Source organism: Somniosus microcephalus, chromosome 3 (genome assembly GCF_052327205.1).
Source record: "Somniosus microcephalus isolate GS21.2 chromosome 3, FLI_Smic_1.0, whole genome shotgun sequence".
NCBI classification, from domain to species: Eukaryota; Metazoa; Chordata; class Chondrichthyes; order Squaliformes; family Somniosidae; genus Somniosus; species Somniosus microcephalus.
Genome location: NC_140989.1, coordinates 310,492,237 through 310,513,342, shown reverse-complemented (window position 1 = coordinate 310,513,342; position 21,106 = coordinate 310,492,237). Strand labels below are relative to the sequence as shown.

At 43.3% G+C, this 21,106-nt stretch overlaps 1 protein-coding gene across 3 annotated transcripts in view; it reads left to right on the top strand.

Moving 5' to 3' along the window:
* Nucleotides 1-21,106, top strand: part of faf1 (Fas (TNFRSF6) associated factor 1) — a 499,151-nt gene that overhangs the window by 79,611 nt on the left and 398,434 nt on the right. For all 3 annotated transcript variants that reach the window (XM_085982899.1, XM_085982900.1, XM_085982902.1), the window contains exons 3-4: nt 102-148; nt 13,128-13,333. In XM_085982899.1, coding sequence (XP_085839025.1) covers nt 102-148; nt 13,128-13,333 — 253 coding nt within the window. The remainder of the gene's footprint in view (nt 1-101; nt 149-13,127; nt 13,334-21,106) is intronic.

The following is a 21,106-nucleotide window of genomic DNA, read 5'->3' as shown; positions in this document are numbered from 1 at the left end:
ACTATCGAGTGCTAGAATGGACACATGTTCTATAGTAACTTTTATTGAACCCAATCAAGTGGTCTTGATATGTTTTTTGACTTTTTAACATTTATTTACAGGCGGCTATTAATGGCATAATTCCACAAGAGAATGGCATTTTACAGAGGTCAGTAATCTTTATTTACTTTTGTTCATGGGTCAGGGGTTCAATAACCCCATAACATATTTTACAGATATTGAAGTACAGTATAACATTTTCAGAAGGTTTTATCTTCGAAAAGTTGCATTTTCTACATCGAGAGGAGAATTTTGTTTTCCATACGGAGATTATTTCAGTTTAAATATTGACTTTATCATTTTCTCTTCATTTGTTCTGTGCGAAATGTTTACGAAACCTGCATTTATATTTATGCATCTGTGCTTTGCTACCACCAGATTTGTGCTTTAAGTATTGCATAGAATATACAGCACAGAAATAGGCCATTTGGTCCAACAAGTCTGTGCTGCTGTTTCTCCTCTTAGGCAGTCCCTCGGAACTGAGGATGACTTGCTTCTGCACTAAAAATGAGTTCTCAGGTGACTGATGAGTCTAATGCGGGACCTACAGTCTCTCTCACAGGTGGGGCAGACGGTGGTTGAAGGGACGGATGGATGGGGTGCTTGGGTTGACGTGCTCCTTCCGCTTGCTCCCGGCAAAGAGACATAGAAACATAGAAGATAGGAGCCATTCACCCCCTCGAGCCTGTTCTGCCATTTAATCAGATCATGGCTGATCATCCAAATTCAGTACCCTGTCTCTGCTTTCTTCCCATAGCCCTTGATCCCTTTAGCCTTAAATATATCCAACTCCTTCTTGAATATATTTAATGAATTGGCCTCAACTGCCTTCTGTGGTAGAGAATTCCACAGGTTCACCACTCTCTGGGTGAAGAAATTCCTCCTCATCTCGGTCCTAAATGACTGTGACCCCTGGTTCTCGAAATTCCTGGATGCTTCTCCTCCACTTTGAGCGGTCTTGCGCCAGGGATTCCCAGGTGTCGGTGGGGATGTTGCACTTTTTCAAGGAGGCTTTGAGGATGCCCTTGAAGTGTTTCCTCTGCCCACATGGGGCTCTCTTGCCATGTCGGAGCTCCGAGTCGAGCGCTTGTTTTGAGAGTCTCGTATTGGGCATGCGGATGATGTGGCCTGTCCAACGGAGCTGGTAGAGTGTGGCCAAAGCTTCGATGCTGGGGATGTTGGCCTGAGCAAGAACACCGATGTTGGTGCGCCTATCCTGCCAATGAATTTGCAGGATCTTGCGGAGGCAGCTTTGGTGGTACCCCTCCAGTGCTTTGAGGTGCCTGCTGTACATGGTCCATGCCTCTGAAGCATACAGGAGGGCGTGACTCACTGCTGCTCTGTAGACCATGAGCTTGGTGCCAGGTTTGAGGTACTGGTCTTCAAACACTCTCTGCCTCAGTATGCCACATGAGTGTCCTCCCATTCCATCTGCTTCATCTCAGCCTTTCAGTATCTCCTTTTCTATTTCCTTTTCTCTCATGTACTTGTCTATTTTTGAAAGGATCCAAGCAATTGCCTCAACCACTTTCTGTGGTAGCAAGTACCACATTCTAACCACTCTGAGTAAAGAAATTTCTCCTTCCCTATTGGATTTATTAGTAACTATTTTATAGTTTCGCAATAGTTGCTATTTTATTGTCGACCAGTAAAAGATTAAGACACGCACGTATTCAAACGATAGTGAAAAGAGCAAGAACCTGTACTGGGTAGAATCCAGCGTCTTGTTTGCCAGTTGCCATGTCAAGTTGCACCTTCCTCCCCTGCCTTGATTCTACTCTCCAGCGTGGCTCCTAGTGTAGACTCTACAATTTAAACTGCAAACTTGGCTCTGCTTTTAAACCCAGAGAACAAGGAAGCTGTAAAGACTGCTTCCTGGAGAGTCAATTATCCTCGCAACACATCTATCCCTCCTCCTGAACCATTAAAGCTGCAGTTAGCACCTCTGTTCAACAGATAATAGCCATCCTGATTGTTTGACGACTGATCAACTTAACCTGTTGTATCCCGCCTGGCATTTCAAAGGAACACGAGATGAAATTAAGCCCATCCAGGTGGTTAATGTGATCTCGCTTCTGCTCCACCATTTTTCTGGCCAATCTGATATTAACACCTCACATGGAATTCCACACAATGTGGAAAGTTGCCGACCTGTCTGCTTGTTCTTGCTTTCCCATTGTCCTGACTAATCTTAGCATATCCTTACCGGACAATGACCCCAAAATGTGATTAACTTCTGAAATAAAAACAGAAAATACTGGAAATACTCAGCAGGTCAGGCAGCATCTCACAGAATCACAGAAACCCCACAGTGCAGATAGAGGCCATTTCGGCCCATCGAGCCTGCACCGACACATCTCCCACCCAATCCCCATAACCCCTACACGAACACATATCCCACCCTATCCCCGTAACCCCACGTATTTAATCCCCCTAACACTAAGGGTCAATTTATCATAGCCAATCAACCTAACCTGCACATCTTTGGACTGTGGGAGGAAACCGGAGCACCCGGAGGAAACCCACGCAAACACGGGGAGAATGTGCAAACTCCACACAGACAGTCGCCCGAGGCCGGATTCGAACCCGGGTCCCTGGCGCTGTGAGGCAACAGTGCTAACCACTATGCCACCGTGCTGGCCCTCCATTCACCATGACATTTCTGCAGCTACCGATCTGTTTAACCACACCCTCACCACCACCTTTGATGTCCTAATCCCTATTAAAACAATTACTCTCTCACCCTGGCCACTCCCCTTGGTACGGCCCTCATCTCCGCTCCCTTAAGACTAAGGGACGCAGACTTGAACGGGCATGGCAGACAGCTGGTTTAGCCATTCACCGCCAGATTTGGCTGGACCACATAAAGCATTATTGGGTCTTGTTCTCGTCTGCCAAAATTGCTCACCTATTCCAGAATCATTCTGGAATGCAAAGATAAACCCCGGCTCCTATTCTCCACTGCTAACCGTCATCTTAATTCCCCCTCCCGTCTCTTCCACCCTCATCTCGAGACAAGAAGTGTGAGGAGCTAATGGACTTTTGTCCCTAAGATTGAGACCATCTGTTCAGCTGCCTCTGCCACGTCCCTTCCTTCCCTTAGCCCACCGGGCCAAGCTTCCTCTAAGGTTCCCCCCTGCCCTCATCCTGAACTCTCATCTTTCTCCAGTTTCTCTCCGATCTCCCCATATGACCTCTCCACGCTCATCTTGCCCACGAGACCCACTTCCTGCTCCCTTGACCCTATTTCCACCAAACTGCTGACCATCCAACTTCCTTTTCTGGCTCCCATGTTAGCTGACATTGTTGATGGTTCTCTCTCCTCAGGTACCATCCTCCTCTCCCTCAAATCTGTCGTCATCACCCCTCTCCAAAAATAAAAGAAAAATCAATCCCCTCTGTCCTTGCAAACAACCACCCCATCTCCAACCTCCATTTTCTCTCAAGTCCTTGAATGTGTTGTTGCCTCCCAAATCCGTGCCCATCTTTCCTGCCGTTCCATGTTTGAATCCCTCCAATAATGTTTCTGCCCTTGCCACAGTACCGAAACAGCTCTCTTTTGAAATCATAAATGATATCCTTCATGACTGTGACAAAGGTAAACTATCCCTCCTCATCCTTCTTGACCACAAAAAGCAGCCTTTGACATGGTTGACCGCTCCACCTTTCTCCAACGCCTCCCCACCGTCGTCCAGCTGGGTGGGACTGCACTCGCCTGGTTCCATTCTTATCTATCTAATCGTAGCCACAGAATCGGCTGCAATGGCTTCTCTTCCCGCTCCCGCATCATCGGTGTCCCCCAGAGATCTATCCTTGGCCCCCTCCTATTTCTCATTAACATGTTGCTCCTTGACGACATCCTCCGAAAACACCGCATCAGTTTCCACATGTACGCTGACGATACCCAGCTCTACCTCACTACCACTTCTCTCAACCCCTCCCACGGTCTCTAAATTGTTAGACTGCTTGTCCTACATGCAATTCTGGATGCACAGACATTTTCTCCAATTAAATATTGGGAAGAGCGAAGCCATTGTTTTCGGTCCCCGCCACAAACTCTGTTCCCTAGCCACTGACTCCACCCCTCTCCCTAACATCTGTCTGAGGCCGAACCACACTGTTCGCAACCTTGGTGTCATATTTGACCCTGAAATGAGTTCCGACCATATATCTGTGGCATAACTAAGACCGCCTATTTCCACCTCCGTAACATCGCCCGTCTCCGCTCATCCGCTGCTGAAACCCTCATCCATGCTTTAGTTACCTCTAAACTTGACTATTCCAGCGCACTCGTGGCTGGCCTCCCACATTCTACCCTACATAAACTTGAGGTCATCCAAAACTCGGCTGCCTGTGTCCTAACTCGCACCAAGTCCCGTTCACCCACCACCCCTGTGCTCACTGACCTACATTGGCTCCCGGTTAAGCAATGCTATGATTTCAAAATTCTCATCCTTGTTTTCAAATCCCACCATGGCTTCGCCCCTCCCTATCTCTGTAATCTCCTCCAGCTTCACAACCCCCCCGAGATATCTGTGCTCCTCCAATTCTGCACTCTTGAGCATCCCTGGTTATAATCGCTCATCCGTTGGTGGCCGTGCCTTCTGTTGCCTCTGCCCTAAGCTCTGGAATTCCCTGCCTAAACCTCTCTGCCTCTCTTTTCTCCTTTTTTAAGACGCTCCTTAAAACCTACCTCTGACCAAGCTTTTGGTCACCTGCCCTAATTTCTCCTTATGTGGCTCGGTGTCACATTTTTTGTCTTTTAATACTCCTGTGAAGCACCTTGGGACGTTTTACTACGTTAAAGGCGTTAGAACAACTTTTGTATTTATATATCCGCTGCCATCTGGAAAATATGGGGGCAGAGGTTACGATCTGAAATTGTTGAACTCAGTGTTGAGTTCAGAAGGCTGTTGAGCACATAACCGAGAGATGAGCTGCTGTTCTTCAAGCTTAAGTTGAGTTTCATTGGATTGGTGTAGGCAGCCGAGGACAAAGAGATCAGAGTGGGAGTGGTTTGGAGAATTAAAATGACAGGCAACCGGGAGCTCAGGGTCACTCATGCAGTCTGAACGGAGGTGTTCTGCAAAGCGGTCACCGGATCTGCGTTTGGTCTCCACAGTGTAGAGGAGACTGCATCGTGAGCAGTGAATACAGTATACTAAATTGAAAGAAGTACAAGTAAATCGCTGTTTCATCTGGAAGGAGTGTTTGGGGCCCTGGACAGTGGGAAGGGAGGAGGTAAACGGGCAGACGTTGCATTTCCTGTGCTTGCACGGGAAGATGCCGTGGGAAGGGGAGTGGGTGTCCTTGATCACCCCCAACACCTACTCCCCTTCCCACTGCACCTCGCCATATGCTGTAAGGTATACTCCAATGAAGCTCAAGGAATAGCATCTCTTCTTTTGATTAGGCACTTTACAGCCTTCCGGATTCAACATTGAGTTCAACAATTTCAGATCATAACCTTTTCCCCCATTTTCTCGGACGGCAGCTGTTGCTGATGATTGATATTCCCATTTACACTGCCTCTAAACTCTTGTTTGTTTACTTGTCCCATTCCCATCTACTTTCCCCTTGCATCATCGTCCCTTTTGTCATTCAATTACACCTGCCTTCCACCCCATCACAGTTTGTTCTTTCTTCCTCTCTCCCTTTTTCCTGCTTCTGCTTGCTTAAAAGCTGTGACATCTATAATCTTTTCCAGTTCTGACGAAAGATCATTGACCTGAAATGTTAACTCTGTTTCTCTCACCACAGATGCTGCCTGACCTGTGTATTTCCAGCAATTTCTGTTTCTATTTCAGATTTCCAACATCTGCAGTATCTTGCTTTTTTGTATCGGTGATTAATGTCTGACTTGTGTCAGCATCTGTAGGTTTAAATGTTATCACTTTGAATGATTCACAATGGAGGATGGTTAATATGGCCAAGCAAGAGATGTCCATTTCACTTCTATGCCCAATATTCTTGCACTACAGGAAACTTTGTGATATCCGGGACCGAGCTGTTGCCGTCCCATCAAAACTGCCAGACAAACCAGCGCTAACGTTAAAACATACGGAAGCTTTTGAGCTCCGTATCTAGCAACAAACCCCGTTGCTTAGCAACAGCTTCTAAACAGTCGGCCGTAGCTTGCAAGCATCTCTGTAGCTAAGCAACAGCTTTAGCTAGACCTTGCAGAGCCTGACTAGTGGGGGGAAAAAAAACTTACTGAACCGACTCCTGAATTTTGTCGGTGGCTCGAGCATTCCGGACAGTTAGCCTCCGGATAAACCAAAGTTTCCTATATCTTGAATTTTTGACCCTTGTTCTAGATTCTTCCACAAGTGGAAACATTCTCTCGACAACTACCCTGTCCAACGCATTCATAATTTTAAAGACCTCTGTCAGGCGAGCTCTAAGTCTGCTCTTTTCTATAGAAACCACCCCGCCCCGCCCAACCTGTTCATATCTGTAATCTCTCAATTCTGGTAAATCTTATTTGCACTTTTTCCAATGCTTTTATGTCCTTTTTATACGGAGACTAGAACTGTGTAGCCTGATCAGGGTCCTATACAATGTTCCCTGTAAGCTGCGCTTTGTTCTGCACGGCCCGTTTCTTTTAGTGTGCAGTCCCTTTAAATTTCCACGCATGCATGGTATTTACAATGGTGAAGCCGGTGAGCAGCCTGCGCGGGACCTTTCCCATTACTGTGCAGCTCGGAACCATGGCCCTATACAATTTTAACATCACTTCACTACTTTTGAATTCTAAAGCCCTAGAATTAAATCCCAGTGCTTGTTAGCATTTTTAATTGCTTAGTTGACCTGCAATGCTGTTTTTAATCATTTGTTCACCTGTATCCCTAGATCCATTTACTCTTCCACCCCATTCAGTTTTTTTTTATTTTCCAAGGTGTAGGTCATGTTCCTATTTTTTTTCTACCAAAGTGCTGCATCTCACATTTATCTGTTAAACTTAATTTGCCATTAGCTGCCCAGTGCAAGTTTTCTAATGTTGCATTCTTCCTCGGTGTTAGTTATACGTAAAGTAGCTGTTTTAAATACATTTTTCAAATCAAACTTGTTTTCAACTTTATACAGCGAAGTACTAAAGGTATTCAATGAGCTAACGTGCTCACTGTCTGTACAAGGAAAAATAACGTAATCCTCTAACATGTCCTTCAGTCTCAAAGTAATATAGTTTTAATGAATTTTTGGAATGTGGACATCGCTGGCGAGGCCTGCATTTGTTGCCCATCAAAAGGTTAGGTCGGAAATTTCAGGATTTTTTACCCAGCAATGACAACGAAACGGCGATATGCATACAAGGGTGGTATGTGACTTGGAGAGGAGATTGGAGGAGGTGATGTCAGCATGCACTTGCCCTTGTCTTTCTAGGTGGTGGAGGTCGTGGGTTTGGGAGTCAGTGAAGTATTTTTGAAATACAACCAATGTTATGTAGGAAAATGTGGCAGCTAATTTACACACAGTAAGATCACTCAACAACAGATGAAAGAATGAATGACTAGATAATATGCTTTTAGTGGTGTTGGTTGAGGGATAAATGTTTTCACGGACACAGAGAATTCCCAGCTCTTCTGTGGCTAGTGCATGCGATCTTTTATGTTCATCTAAGCTATTACTCGGGGCTTTGGTTTAACATCTTATCCTTATAGGTATGACTAAATGTAGAATAAAAATTTGTAATTTTCTTCAATATATCGCTGCCCCAACCTCAAGTTCACCTCGTATTGCACCAATGTGATATTTCTCATTTCCCACAGCAACCATCTTGTGGCTTCTCTGAGTGAGACTGGCAAAATAATATCCACATGAGACCCATACATCCAGCACACAAAGATGACTTTCATCCCATCAGTTGAACTTTGGTTCCAGAGGTGAAAAGCCCATGTCTAAATCACTGCACTGTGCAGTCTAGGGTTAGCAGTAGCAGTTGTTCTGTCAGCCATGGCTACAAACATGAGAGTGGAATGGTGGTTAACATAAAAGGGAACCCAAAAATCTTCTCCCGGCATGTAAACAGTAAGTGGGTAATAAGAGGCGGGGTGGGGCTTATTGGGGACAAAGAAGGTGATCTATGCTTAGAGGCACCGGGCAAGGCTGGAATACTCCGAGTACTTTGTGTCGGTGTTTACTAAGGAGGTGGATGCTGACAAAATATCAGTAGAAGCGGAGAAGGTAGAAGCAATGGAAGGGGTGAAAATTGATAGACAGGATGTACTAGAAAGGCTGGGTATGCTTGGAGTGCATAAGTCACCTAGTCCAGATGGCTTGCATCCCAGGTTGCTAAGGGAATTGGGGGAGGAGATGGTGGAAGGGCTTGCCATAATTTTCCAATCTTCCCTAGATGCCGGGGAGGTGCCTGAGGATTGGAAAGTGGCAAATGTGACACCATTGTTCAAGAAAGGGTGTAAGGACAATCCTAGTAACTACAGGCTGGTCAGTTTGACATCAGTGGTGGGTAAAGTTTTAGAAACAATAATCAAGGAAAAAATTTACGGGCACTTGGAGAGGTTTAAGCTAATTAAGGAGAGCCAACACGGATTTGTAAAAGGCAGATCGTGTTTGACTAATCTAATTGAATTTTTTGATGAAGGAACAGAAAGGATTGATTGAAGGGAATGCAATGGATGTTGGCTACATGGACTTTAGGAAGGTGTTTGACAAAGTACCACATAGAAGGCTGGTTAACAGAATTGAGATTCATGGAATAGGTGGGTCAGTGGCAACTTGGATAAGGAATTGGCTTAAGGACAGAAAACAGCGAGTTGTGGTAAATGGCTGTTTTTCAGACTGGAGGATGGTTGATAGTGGCGTTCCCCAAGGGTCAGTGCTGGGGATATATGTATGTAACCTGGATATTGGAATACAGAGTAGAATTTCTAAATTTGCTGATGACACCAAACTTGGGGGTGTGGCGAACAGTGAGGATGTTACCAATCGAATGCAACAGGACATAGAAAGGCTAGCAGTATGGGCAGACAAGTGGCAGATGGAATTTAATAGAGAAGTGTGAGGTGATGCATTTTGGCAGAAGGAACAGGAAGAGGCAATATACACGTAATGGCACAGTTTTAAAGAGTGTGCAGGGACCGAGGGACCTGGTAGATAATGTGCATAGGTCCCTGAAGTTGGCAGGACACATTGAGAGAGTGGGTAGCAAAGCATATGGGATCTTGTGCTTCATAAATAGAGGTATTGAGTACAAAAGTAGAGAAGTTATGCTGAATCTTTATAAAGCGCTGGTTAGGACACAACTGGAGTATTGCGTCCAGTTCTGGTCACCACACTTTAGGAAGGAAGTGAAGGCCCTTGAGAGTGCAGAGGAGATTTACCAGAATGGTTCCGGGGTTGGGGAATCTTGGCTACAAGGACAGGTTGGAGAAGCTAGATTTGTTTTCATTAGAGCAAAGGAGGTTGAGGGGTGACTTGATAGAGGTGTACAAGATTATGACTGGCTTGGATAGGCTAGACGGGGAAAGGCTGTTCCCACTAGTTGGTGGTACAAGGACTAGGGGATACAGATTTAAGGTTTTGGGCAAGAGAGACTGGGGACGTGAGGAAAAACTTTTACGCAGCGAGTGGTGAGGACCTGGAACTCGCTGCCGACGGAAGTGGAGACGCTCCATGTTTTCAAGGGGAGACTGGGTGGGCACTTGAGGGAAATAAACTTGCATGGCTGCGGGGGAATGGGACTGACTGGATTGCTCTGCAGAGAGCAGGCACGGACTTGATGGGCCGAATGGCCGCCTTCTGTGCTGTTATGACTCTGACTCTAGTACTTTAAAGGGGAAAGAGTTCAACGTACTATTCTTTGACTCTTTCCTATACAATGTATCCGATTACAAACATTTTAGATACTGGTAACAATAAGCTTTTGTTTTAAAGTGAACCGGAGGAACCAAAGTACAGTGCAATAGAGCTAAATATTTTCATTGTAATATTTTGCCACCATTCATAGATCCTTGACCCACAGGTATGTGTTTACAATGAAAATAAATTATATGGTAGAGGAAATGGAGGTGGATTCATTTAAAATTTATTGTGAAAATGCTGAAGTCCCTGTGTCCTTGAAAATGTTTATCGTGTCTCAATGGTTCTACATTTATTGCAAAAGATTTTATTTGTTTCACACTATTTTATGACTTATTTTTGTTCTTACATGGTCCTGTGATGATTTGTGGTTTATAATTAAAAAAAAAAAAAAAAAAATCACAACCAGTCAGGGTTGGAAACTTGTAATTGAAAAATTGTAGCACAACATCCTGCTTTACCATTTTGCAGTGTGTTGGTAACCTTGACCAGCTTTGCACCTGGCTGCCCAGAAACAATTTTATATGTGGAAAATATGTATTGGGATTAGGGTTGCGAAGGGGTGGAAAGTTTCCGGGAAATTTCCAGAAATTTTCCATGGGAAGTTTAGCTTGGGAATTTTGCCCAAAAAGCACATGCTAGCTTTTTTTTTGTATTTCTTTCATTTTTTTCACAGGTCCTCTCTTAAAATTACTAACAGATGGAATCTTAATTATTAATCAGTATATGTTTATCTTCTTACTTGGCTTGTTTTAATAATTACAAGTTTTGTGTGTGACTGTGAACAAATGTGTCCTGATTGGTTGGATGGGTGGATGAGCGATTAGCTCCCTCTATTGGTGATGTAGCGTCGTGCGTGCACAGGTCATGCTTCCATCACATGGAGCATCAGGAAAAATTTACTCGCCCTGTTACAATCGTGCTGATTGACTGCAATTCGACAGAGACGAATGCCCTTTATTTCTCTGCATAGAACAATGCCACGTTTACTGTCGGATGTGTGGAAGCATTTTACCCCAGGCATTAAAGATGGAAAGACTGTGTACATGTGGCTTTGTACAGTGTTTGCACATGTAAAGTGCCACAAAGATGCAGTAGCATTTATCCAAATGCAACAACTTCACTCAAAGCTCACAGCAGTCAGCCCAGAGTTCCTCTGCTTCCATTCAAGAAGATGATGGTTCACATTCAGCATCAGGCTCCTTATCAGCAACTCCTGGCCCATTTGGAAGGTTCTTTGATACAATGGATAACCAGAGCCAGAAGAATGCAGATGAGTGCCTTGCTCGAGCTGTATATGCAACAGGCTCACCCCTCATGCTCACAGCCAATGTGTACTGGAAGAGATTTTTCAATGTTAATCACCCTGCATACTGTCCTCCCACCAGACATGCTTCGTCTACTTATTTGCTGGAGGCCGAGTATAATAGAGTCCAAGGAAAGCTCAAAGAAACGATAGAGATGGCAGACTGTGTTGCAGTTGTCTCAGATGGGTGGTCAAATGTACGAGGGGAGGGCATCATAAACTACATCGTCTCCACTCCTCTCCCAGCGTTCTTCAAGAGCACAGACACGAAGGACAACAGACACACAGGCACATACATTGCTGATGCGCTGAAAGCGGTCATCAACGATCTTGGATCACAAAAGGTCTTTGCAGTAGTTACTGACAATGCTGCAAATATGAAGGCTGCTTGAGTTCAAGTGGACGAGGCCTACCCTTATTACGTCTATTGGGTACGCATCTCATGGGCTCAACCTGCCCCTCAAGGACATCATGGGTTTGAGAACTATGGAAACACTACAAGAGAGCCAAGCAAGTTGTTAAGTATGTCAGGGGAAAACAGGTAGTTGCAGCAACCTACAACTCCAAGCAAACGACAAAGAACAAGAACACCACACTGAAGCTGCCCAGCAACACTAGATGGGGTGGCGTTGTCATAATGTACAACAGCCTTCTGGAGGGTAAGGAGTCGCTGCAAGAAATGGCAATATCCCAGTCTGGGGATATGGAAACCGCCATCAAGAAAATACTGCTGGATGATGTGTTTTGGGAGAGAGTGGTTAGCAGCCTTAAACTACTCTCACCAGTAGCATCTGCAATTGCTCAGATTGAAGGAAATGACGCTGTCTTGTCAGATGTTCTCGGGCTTTTTGCTGATTTAAAAGAACAAATCAGCATTGCCCTACCCACATCCCTGCTGCTCAAAGCAGAGGAGAAGGCAATTGTTCAATTCATACAGACGCGTCAAGAATTTTGTGTCAAGCCAATTCATGCTGCAGCATACATGCTGGACCCAAAGCATGTTGGGAGACCAATACTTTCTGGAGAACAGATCAACAGCGCTTAGTGTGATTTCTACCCTCTCTCGCCACCTCAATTTGGACATGGGCAAAGTTCTGGGAAGTCTGGCAAAGTTCTGGGAAGTCTGGCAAAGTTAGGTCTTTGGAATGGGGATGGGATATGGGAATCATGCAAGCATATCAGTGCACATACCTGGTGGAAGGGACTTTGTGCATCTGAGGCCCTGTCGCCCATTGCATCGGTAATGCTCCAAATCCCACCTTCATCAACGGCCTCTGAACGAAACTGGTCACCTTTTTGGGAATATGCATACAAAGGTACGCAACGGGCTGACTAACAAGAGAGTGGAGAAACTGGTGGCTATCCGGGCGAACCTACAACTTACTATGCCAGATACAGAAGTGTCCACCACACAGCTCGACAGTGACACAGGAGGAAATGGACACGTCAGAATCAGGAGGAGCAATGATGAGTAGAAGACTCTGAAGACTCATGAGTAGAAGACGCAAAGGGACAAAAGAAGGACAAATTACAGGCTAAATAAGCTGATCTTTTTATTTCAGATGGGTTCTTTTTTTGTGGGGGTTCAATAAAGTTCAAAATTAAAACCTAAATAAAGTTTTGAAAGCTTTGTTTATTTGTATGGAACAGTATGTCTATTTTGATGACAAAGCTAATATAAGGGTCAGAGACAAAAATCATCAGTGTGCAAAAAAACCCTCAATTCCCATGGAAAGTTTCCTCTTTTAAAAATTCCCAGAATTTTGCAACCCTAATTGGGATGCCAACATTTGTAGTGCACAGGATGGAGGCAACCTATTGCATAGCAGCTGTCTATATGTCAAATTAACCAATGATAGTTCTGTGGTTCAGAATAGTTTCTCATAGCTGTTGTTCTGTACAAATTTTAAAATGTTTTGTTAACATTTTTGTTTGTTTGAAATTTCTTTTAATCTGTTTGCAGTGAGTTTGTTAGTGGTGAAACATCACAGGATCCAGTGTACGGTCCTACCAGCCAACCCTCTTCTTCCTCCTCTTCCACTTCTTCGGCTTTCTGCCCAATATTACCAACTAGGCCGATTGTAGAAAGGCAACCAAGAATGCTAAACTTCAGAGTGGAATACCGTGACAGAAACGTGGAAGTGGTAGTTGAAGACAGTAACACAGTTGGTAAGATTTTAAAATGCATGATTCTTGAAACATCACAGGTGTGCTCAAACTGACCGGGGAATGTTATAATGACCTTTTTCCCCCCCGCCCCCCCCCCCCCACCCCCCCTTTACCCTCTGTTCCCCCCTGTATTGCGTTTTAAAAAGACTGAGTTTATCTCAAAGATCGCCATTGTACACCTAGCAATATTTGAAAACATTGCACTGAGCAAAACTTAATGCTTCTATTTTGGCACAGTTTAGTATCATCTTGGTCTAAGGCAATGTTGGGCTTTTCAGGACTATACTAGGAGGATTTAAGCACATGTTCAGAGAGGAGCAAATCTGTAGCAGTTTGTAGTGCTGGGTTATACTTGAAGACATCAGCCTTGTTTGACTCACCTATGGAAGATTTTAAGTGCTGCTTGCTCCCCTGTAATACTATTGTGGAGAGAACCTTGGTGCTTTCAGAGAAATTATGGGTATTCCTTCAAAAGGCACAGCTCTCACTCAAACTGAGCAGATTCTAGGAATGTCCCTAAATCAAAAGGGAAATTAGTTAAATTTGGGTAAAAAGACAATGCCAGTGCAGTGACTTTTCCAAACTTTGCATAGAGATTAGTTTTTACACAAGCTGTATTGGTCCTTATTTAATTTTCTGCCACCATGCTGGAATTAACATGAATCCCTCTTTCTGTTTTGCCACCTGGCAGTGGTTCTCTTCTGTACTAAGAAGGTAATTAACTAGTCTGAGCTACCACTTTTCCTTCCCGTGTGCAGTACATCTATAATGTATCAAAAGTCTGTAACACTTTCCCCATTGTACTTTCCCTATCGCACTTTCCCTGTCATACTTTATTAATTGCCTCAAAGTAAAATGGCAACTAATCAGAACTTGAGCGGTGCGGAGGGTACGAATCAGAAGCAAGTGAACAGAGAAAACTACGATGGAGTTATGAAAATAACTATTCCATAAATGTCAGTAGGCAGAACCTACCAATCAGTGAACCATATGAAACATTCAAAATGCTTTTTGAACAAAAATTTGACTGCCATTTTTTCTCCAAAACTGAAATTTGTATGTTCTAAACAAAGTTGAATTCAAAAATCATATACTTCACAATAAATTAAACTTAACTATTTATCTTTTGTGTCTTTGAGTACCTACATTAATATTTTACTGCATGGCCTCTGCCTCTCTTAAAAGCCTGGATTTAAGACATCATATTTTTGTCCAGAGCTATAACCCTGTTAAATAAAGGCAGATCTTGTAACCTGAGCATGTGCAGTATGCATAATTTTAGAGAACGAGTTATTAGCATTTTATCAGCCCAACTGGAAAAATGTTTCTTTTTCATCTAACAGTATCTGTTTGGATTTTTAAAAAATAATGATTTGAATGTTAGAGGACACATTTCAGACACTTTATTCAGGTGAAGCTTATTGTATTGTGTGTTTTTAAAAAAAAAAAAAAAAAACCAAGAGGCAGTATATGAGAGGAAAATAGGCAGAAACTCACTTCAAACATGATGGACAGTACCGATTACACACCAGTGGCAGCTTTGTTTTATTTTTTATTTCCAATCATTAGTATTCTAATCACTTCCTCACTTGAAAATCTCTACTGCAACAGTTTAGATTTGCTGCTTTGAGCCAGTCATAGTGTTACAGGAGTAATTGTGACAGTTGTGGAAAATGCGTACAATACAGTACTTAAGGCTCTCAATATACTTATAGAAACATTTATCTTTCTTTTGGCCTTAATTTACATACTAGTATTCTATGCCATTGGTCATGGTAAGTTAGTACAAAGTCTTTTTTTCTTCTGTGTCTCTGTCTGTCTTGTCCTTCACATCCCTGTTGCTTACCCTCAGCTTCATCCTACAATCTCTTCCTCTGACTCCAGCTTTGTTCCTATTGCCTCGTCTGCCCTTACCCCACATCGACAGTTTCTCTTTCCTCTTCTGCAGCCTCTTCCTTTTCCTCTTGGCACATGAGAACAGGAGTAGGCCATTCAGCCCCTCGAGCCTGTTCTGTCATTTAATGAGTTCATGGCTGATCTGTACTTCAACTCCATTTACCTCCCTTTGTTCCATATCCATTGGTACCCATACTTAACAAAAATCTATAGATCTCCGTCTTGAAAATGTAAATTGATTCAGTATCCACAGCCTTTTGGGGGAACGAGTTTTGGATTTTCACTGCCCTTTGTGTGGAAGAAGTGCTTCCTGATTTCGCTCCTAAATGGCCTATCTCTAATTTTAAGATTGTGCCCTCTTGTTCTGGATTCGCTCACCAGAGGAAATAGCTTCTCTGTATCTGCTCTCAAATCCTTAATCATTTTAAACCCCTCAATTCGATCACCCGTCAACCTTCAAAACTCAAGGGAATACAAGCCAAGTTTTATGCAACCTGTCTTCATAATATAACTCTAAGCCCATATATCTGCTCCAACCTCTCTCTTTTCCTCTTCTCCGTTCCCTTTCCTACCCCTTCTCCATATCTACCTTTTCATCTTCTCTCTCCCTCATCCACTGCCTCTCCTACTCCTATGCCTTTCCTCTTACCCTAATCCTTTCTTCTTCTTCCTCTTCCCTTAATGTTATTCCCTGTCACAACCTTCTCCCTCCATTCCCCTTCTCGCACTACATTCTCATTCCCAGTTGCCCAGCAGACTGATTCCAAAGTTCGGGTGGGTAGAGGAGAGACCTGATGTCTTAAATAAAATGAAATAACTTCAAAATAAACTCAGGCCTTTATGTGACTCAATACATTTAAATTTCAAGAGAAGTAAATTAAATAAACTTGAAATTAAATGCATTTAAATTTAAATAAGTTTAATTTTACCTTCAGCACCACCTAGATTAACTAACCTGGGAGACGGAACTAGGTGGAGCATGCACTGCCCCCAAGTGTTGGAGGACTGAATAGTAAGCATAGTGGTAAAATTGTGACGGAAGTAAGTGTGACGAAGAGGAATTGCATGTTCGACTTTTAATAATTGCTGGTTGATTTCTTGGGTTGAACATGGGGAGTCAAGATCAAGTGTAATCTTCAGATGAAGCAAGGTGATGATTGGGCCAGGGCACGCAGATCTAATTCAGTCCCTATTTTAAAGTCGGACATTCTGTCCTTATTTTTATATTTTCATTGTAAATTTCTATATCCACAATTATAATGGAAACTGTCTATGTAACATTACAACGTTGTAATTACTTCCCTCTGCCAGTGGTGGCACTTTAGCACCTTCCATGGCAAGGGGTGTAATTAGAGTGTGACAAATTTTCATAGGTAGTTGATATTATAAATGTGAACATAGGATTTTATAATGAAAAAATTGACACCAAGTGCATGCAGATGTAAGATTTTTACTAGTAGATCTCCAATGGTGGCATCTAATTTATTATAGAAAAAGTTGACAGGAACTGTATGCAGATGTTAACTTTTTATTTTTAATATCATGTAATAGTGTCCCCTGCGGCACTGCTCGTGAGGATGGTCATAGTCATAGTTATACAGCACAAAGAGGCCCATCATGTCCGCGCCGGCCATCAAGCCCTGTCTCTTCTAATCCCATCTTCCAGCACTTGGTCTGTAGCCTTGTATGCTATGGCGTTTCAAGTGCTCATTTAAATGCCTCTTTAATGTTGTGAGGGATCCTGCCTCTACCACCCTTTCAGGCAGTGAGTTCCAGATTCCAACCACCCACTGGGTGAAATTTTTTTTCCTCCAATTTCTTCTAAACCCCCTGCCCCTTACCTTGAAGCTATGCCCCCTGGTTATTGACCCCTCTACTAAGGGGAAAAGTTCCTTTCTATCTACCCTATCTATGCCCCTCATAATTTTGTACAGCTCAATCAGGTACCCCCTCAGCCTTCTCAGCTCTAAGGAAAACAACCCCAGCCTGTCAAGTCTCTCTTCATAGCTGAAGCGCTCCAGCCCAGGTAACATCCTGGTGAATCTCCTCTGCACCCTCTCCAATGCAATCTCATCCCTCCTATAGTGTGGTGACCAGAAATGCACATAGTATTCGAGCTGTGGCCTAACTAACGTCTTGTACAGCTCCATCATGACCTCCCTGTTCTTGCCTTCATTAGCCAAGGCATAGAATATAAGTATCCCATATGCCTTTTTAACCACCTGTCCTGCTGCCTTCAGGGATCTATGTACAAGGTCCCTCTGATCCTCTGTCCTTCCTCGGATCCTACCATTCATTGTGTACTCCCTTGCCTTGTTTGTCCTCCCAAAATGCATCACCTCACACTTTTCAGGGTTAAATTCCATTTGCCACTGTTCTGCCCATCTGACCAACCCATCTATATCATCCTGTAGCCTAAGGCTTCCTTCCTCGCTATTTACCACTCCACCAATTTTTGTGTTATCTGCAAACTTACTGATCATACCTCCTACATTCATATCTAAATCATTAATGTACACTACAAACCGCAAAGGACCCAGCACCAATCCCTGTGGTACACCACTGGACACAGGCTTCCAGTCACAAAAACAACCTTCGACCATCACCCTCTGCCTCCTGCCACTAAGCCAATTTTGGATCCAATGTGCCAAATTGCCCTGGATCCCACTGGCTCTTACCTTCTTGACCAGTCTCCCATGTGATACTTTGTCAAAAGCCTTACTGAAGTCCATGTAGACTACATCAACTGCACTACTCTCATCCACACACCTAATCACCCCCTCAAAAAAAAATTCAGTCAAATTGGTCAGACATGATCACCCCTGACAAAGCCATGCTGACTATCCCTGAGTAATTCCTGCCACTCCAAGTGGAGACTAATTCTGTCCCTCAGAATTTTTTCCAATAATTTCCCTACCACTGATGTTAGGCTCACTGGCCTGTAATTCTCTGGTTTATCCCTACTACCCTTCTACATTAGCTGTTCTCCAGTCCTCTAGTGCCTCCCCTGTGGCCAGAGGTTCTGAAAATTTGTGTCCGAGCCCCTGCAATCTCCTCCCTTGCCTCACACAGCAGCCTGGGATACATCCCGTTAGGACCTGGGGATTTATCCACTTTTAAGCCTGCTAAAACCGCTAGTACCTCCTCCCTCTGAATACTAATTTGTTCAAGTATATCACAATCCCCCTGCCTGATTTCTATGCCTGCATCGTCCTTCTCCATAGTGAACACGGATGCAAAATATTCATTTAAAACCTCACCTACATCTTCTGGCTCTACACACAGATTGCCACTTTGGTCCCTAATGGGCCCTACTCTTTCCCTGGTTATCCTCTTGCCCTTAATATACTTAAAACACCTTGGGATTTTCCTTTATTTTGCCTGCCAGTGTTTTTTCATGCCCCCTCTTCGCTCTCCTAATTTCTTTTTGAAGTACCCCCCTGCACTTTCTATACTACTCTCGGGCTTCCTTTGTATCTGCCAAAAGCCTCCCTTTTTTTTCCTTTATCCATTCTTGTATATCCCTTGAAACCCAGGGTTCCCTGGGCTTGTTGGTCCCACCTTTGACCTTTACAGGAACATGTTGGCGTTGTACTCTCTCTCCTTTCTGAAAGACTCCCACTGCTCTGATGTGGAATTTCCTACAAGTAGCTGATCCCAGTCCACTTTGGCCAGATCCTGCCTTATCATTATTAAAATCGGCCTTCCCCCAATTTAGAACCTTTTATTTCCGGTCCATCTTTGTCATTTTTCATGACGACCTTAAATCTCACCAAATTATGGTCACTGTCAGCAAAATGCTCTCCTACTGACACTGCTACCACTTGCCCGGCTACATGCCCTAGAATTAGGTCCAGTACCACCACCTCTCTTGAAGGACTTTCTACATGCTGGCTCAAAAAGCTCTTCTGGATGCACTTTAAGAATTCTGCACCCTCTAAGTCTTTCACACTCTGACTATCCCAGTTAATATTGGGGAAGTTGAAATCCCCTACTATTATTACCCTATTATTTCTACACTTCTCGTGAGATTTGCCTACATATCTGTTCCTCTATCTTCCCCTGACTGTTTGGGGGCCTATAGTACAATCCCAGCAAAGTGCTTGCCCCCTTTTTGTTTTCTGGGGATGTTGTCTTTTAAGTAAGTATGTTGTGGCATAGGATTCAGTAGGTGAGAGAATGTTAACTGAAAGAAAATTATTTGATTTGTAAGGAATTGAGATGAGTGTGGGAGCAATTAAGTGTGATGGCTATAGAAAATATTCTTGGCGTGTATTTGATAGCTGTGACATTGCACTGAATAGGGAGGGCGAGTAGTTGTGGGGGGTTGGTGAGTAGTTGAGGGGGTGAAATAAGTAATGGAGAAAGTAAGTATTTGGGGATTAGTGCAGTGAGCATTTGTGGTGTATAGCATGTAATGCTCAGATTTTGGGTTGGTGGATAGAGGAAAAACAGCATAGAAATAGAAAAGAGTGGATAGTAGGATTTTAGAAAGAAGACCCATTAATTTGTGGTATGGATAGCGTTCTGAATCTGTTTACATTGCAGATTAACTTTCATAGAACAATAGACATATGGCACAGAAGGAGGCCAATTGTCGCAGAGCTAGTCCGACTATTACTTTCTCTCCATAGCTCTGCACCATCCTGTGCTTCAAATATTTGTCCACTTTTCCTTTCAAAAGATACAACGATCTCTGCATCAACTATTACCTGTAGCAAAGCATTCTATGTTGCAACATAAACTTCTCATAACATCTCTCTTCACACTGTTCTTGACTAATGACTCCTCGTCACTGTCTCCTTAACGAGAAGAAATAGTCTTTCCCTATTAACTTATCAAATTCCATATTAATTTTAACTATCTCTACTCCAGTAGAAATAGTTCCTTCCTTTGCAAGTTTCTCCTCCTATCTATAATTTCCCATCTCTGGCATCATCGTGGTAAATCTATGCGATATATAGCTTAAATGCCTTTTTTATTTAAAACTTTTGAGGTATCTATGCTGTTTGGGGTCTCAAAGAATGACTAAGTATGAGGCTAGCAAAAGTAGACATTACAGAAAATGGAAGTAAGCGGGAGATGGAACCTAGAGAATAAAGTCACCAAAGGGACTTTTATATTTCAAGATTTTTGATTCTTTTGAGGGGGGCAGCCTCCATGTGTCACAATCTCCATTCTGCAGTCTACATTGGGGAGCTTGTACCTGCAGTGCTGCTGGAGTCTGCTTTTAATATCAAGGGAGACCGAGAATCCAAATGTGGGTGACTAGTTGCCCCCATTTACTTTAATAAAGCTGGCAACCATAACCTAAATACACAGGCCCACATTTTCATGGGCTGATGATGCTGCCTGGTTACTGTAGGCTTGCTGCCTTACATTGAGTGTCACTGATGGTGGAAGAACTTTGTGTCTGTCGTTGGTTATGACTGTAAAAGTATATTTTTATAGACCAGTTGAGCTAAGCAGAGGGCTGGTATCACTGGTATGGGTTCCAGTCAGAAGGGTGGAAATAACAAGGGCACATGCCTGAGGAAAACTGGGTAGAAATGAATAAAGGTTTAAAAAAAAAGTGTAATGATTGACAGTTGTCAGTGAGAAGTGAGCAAGTAGATCATTTTACTATTTAGGCAAGTGAGGGCAGCTGCAGGTAATTTTAGTCATTGACCATGGAGTATTTCAATATCCCAAAGGTGATGTGGATGTAAGGCCAAAAGGAGGGACAAAAGCACTAGCAATTTCATAGAGGGAATAAATGATTGACATCTCGTGAAGCAGGGTACTGGGGTAGATATTAAATTTAGTAATTATCTGAAGTTGTTAGTAACCTGGGAGTGAAGGTAAAGCATGTTAATTTTCACCACATTTCAGTTTAAA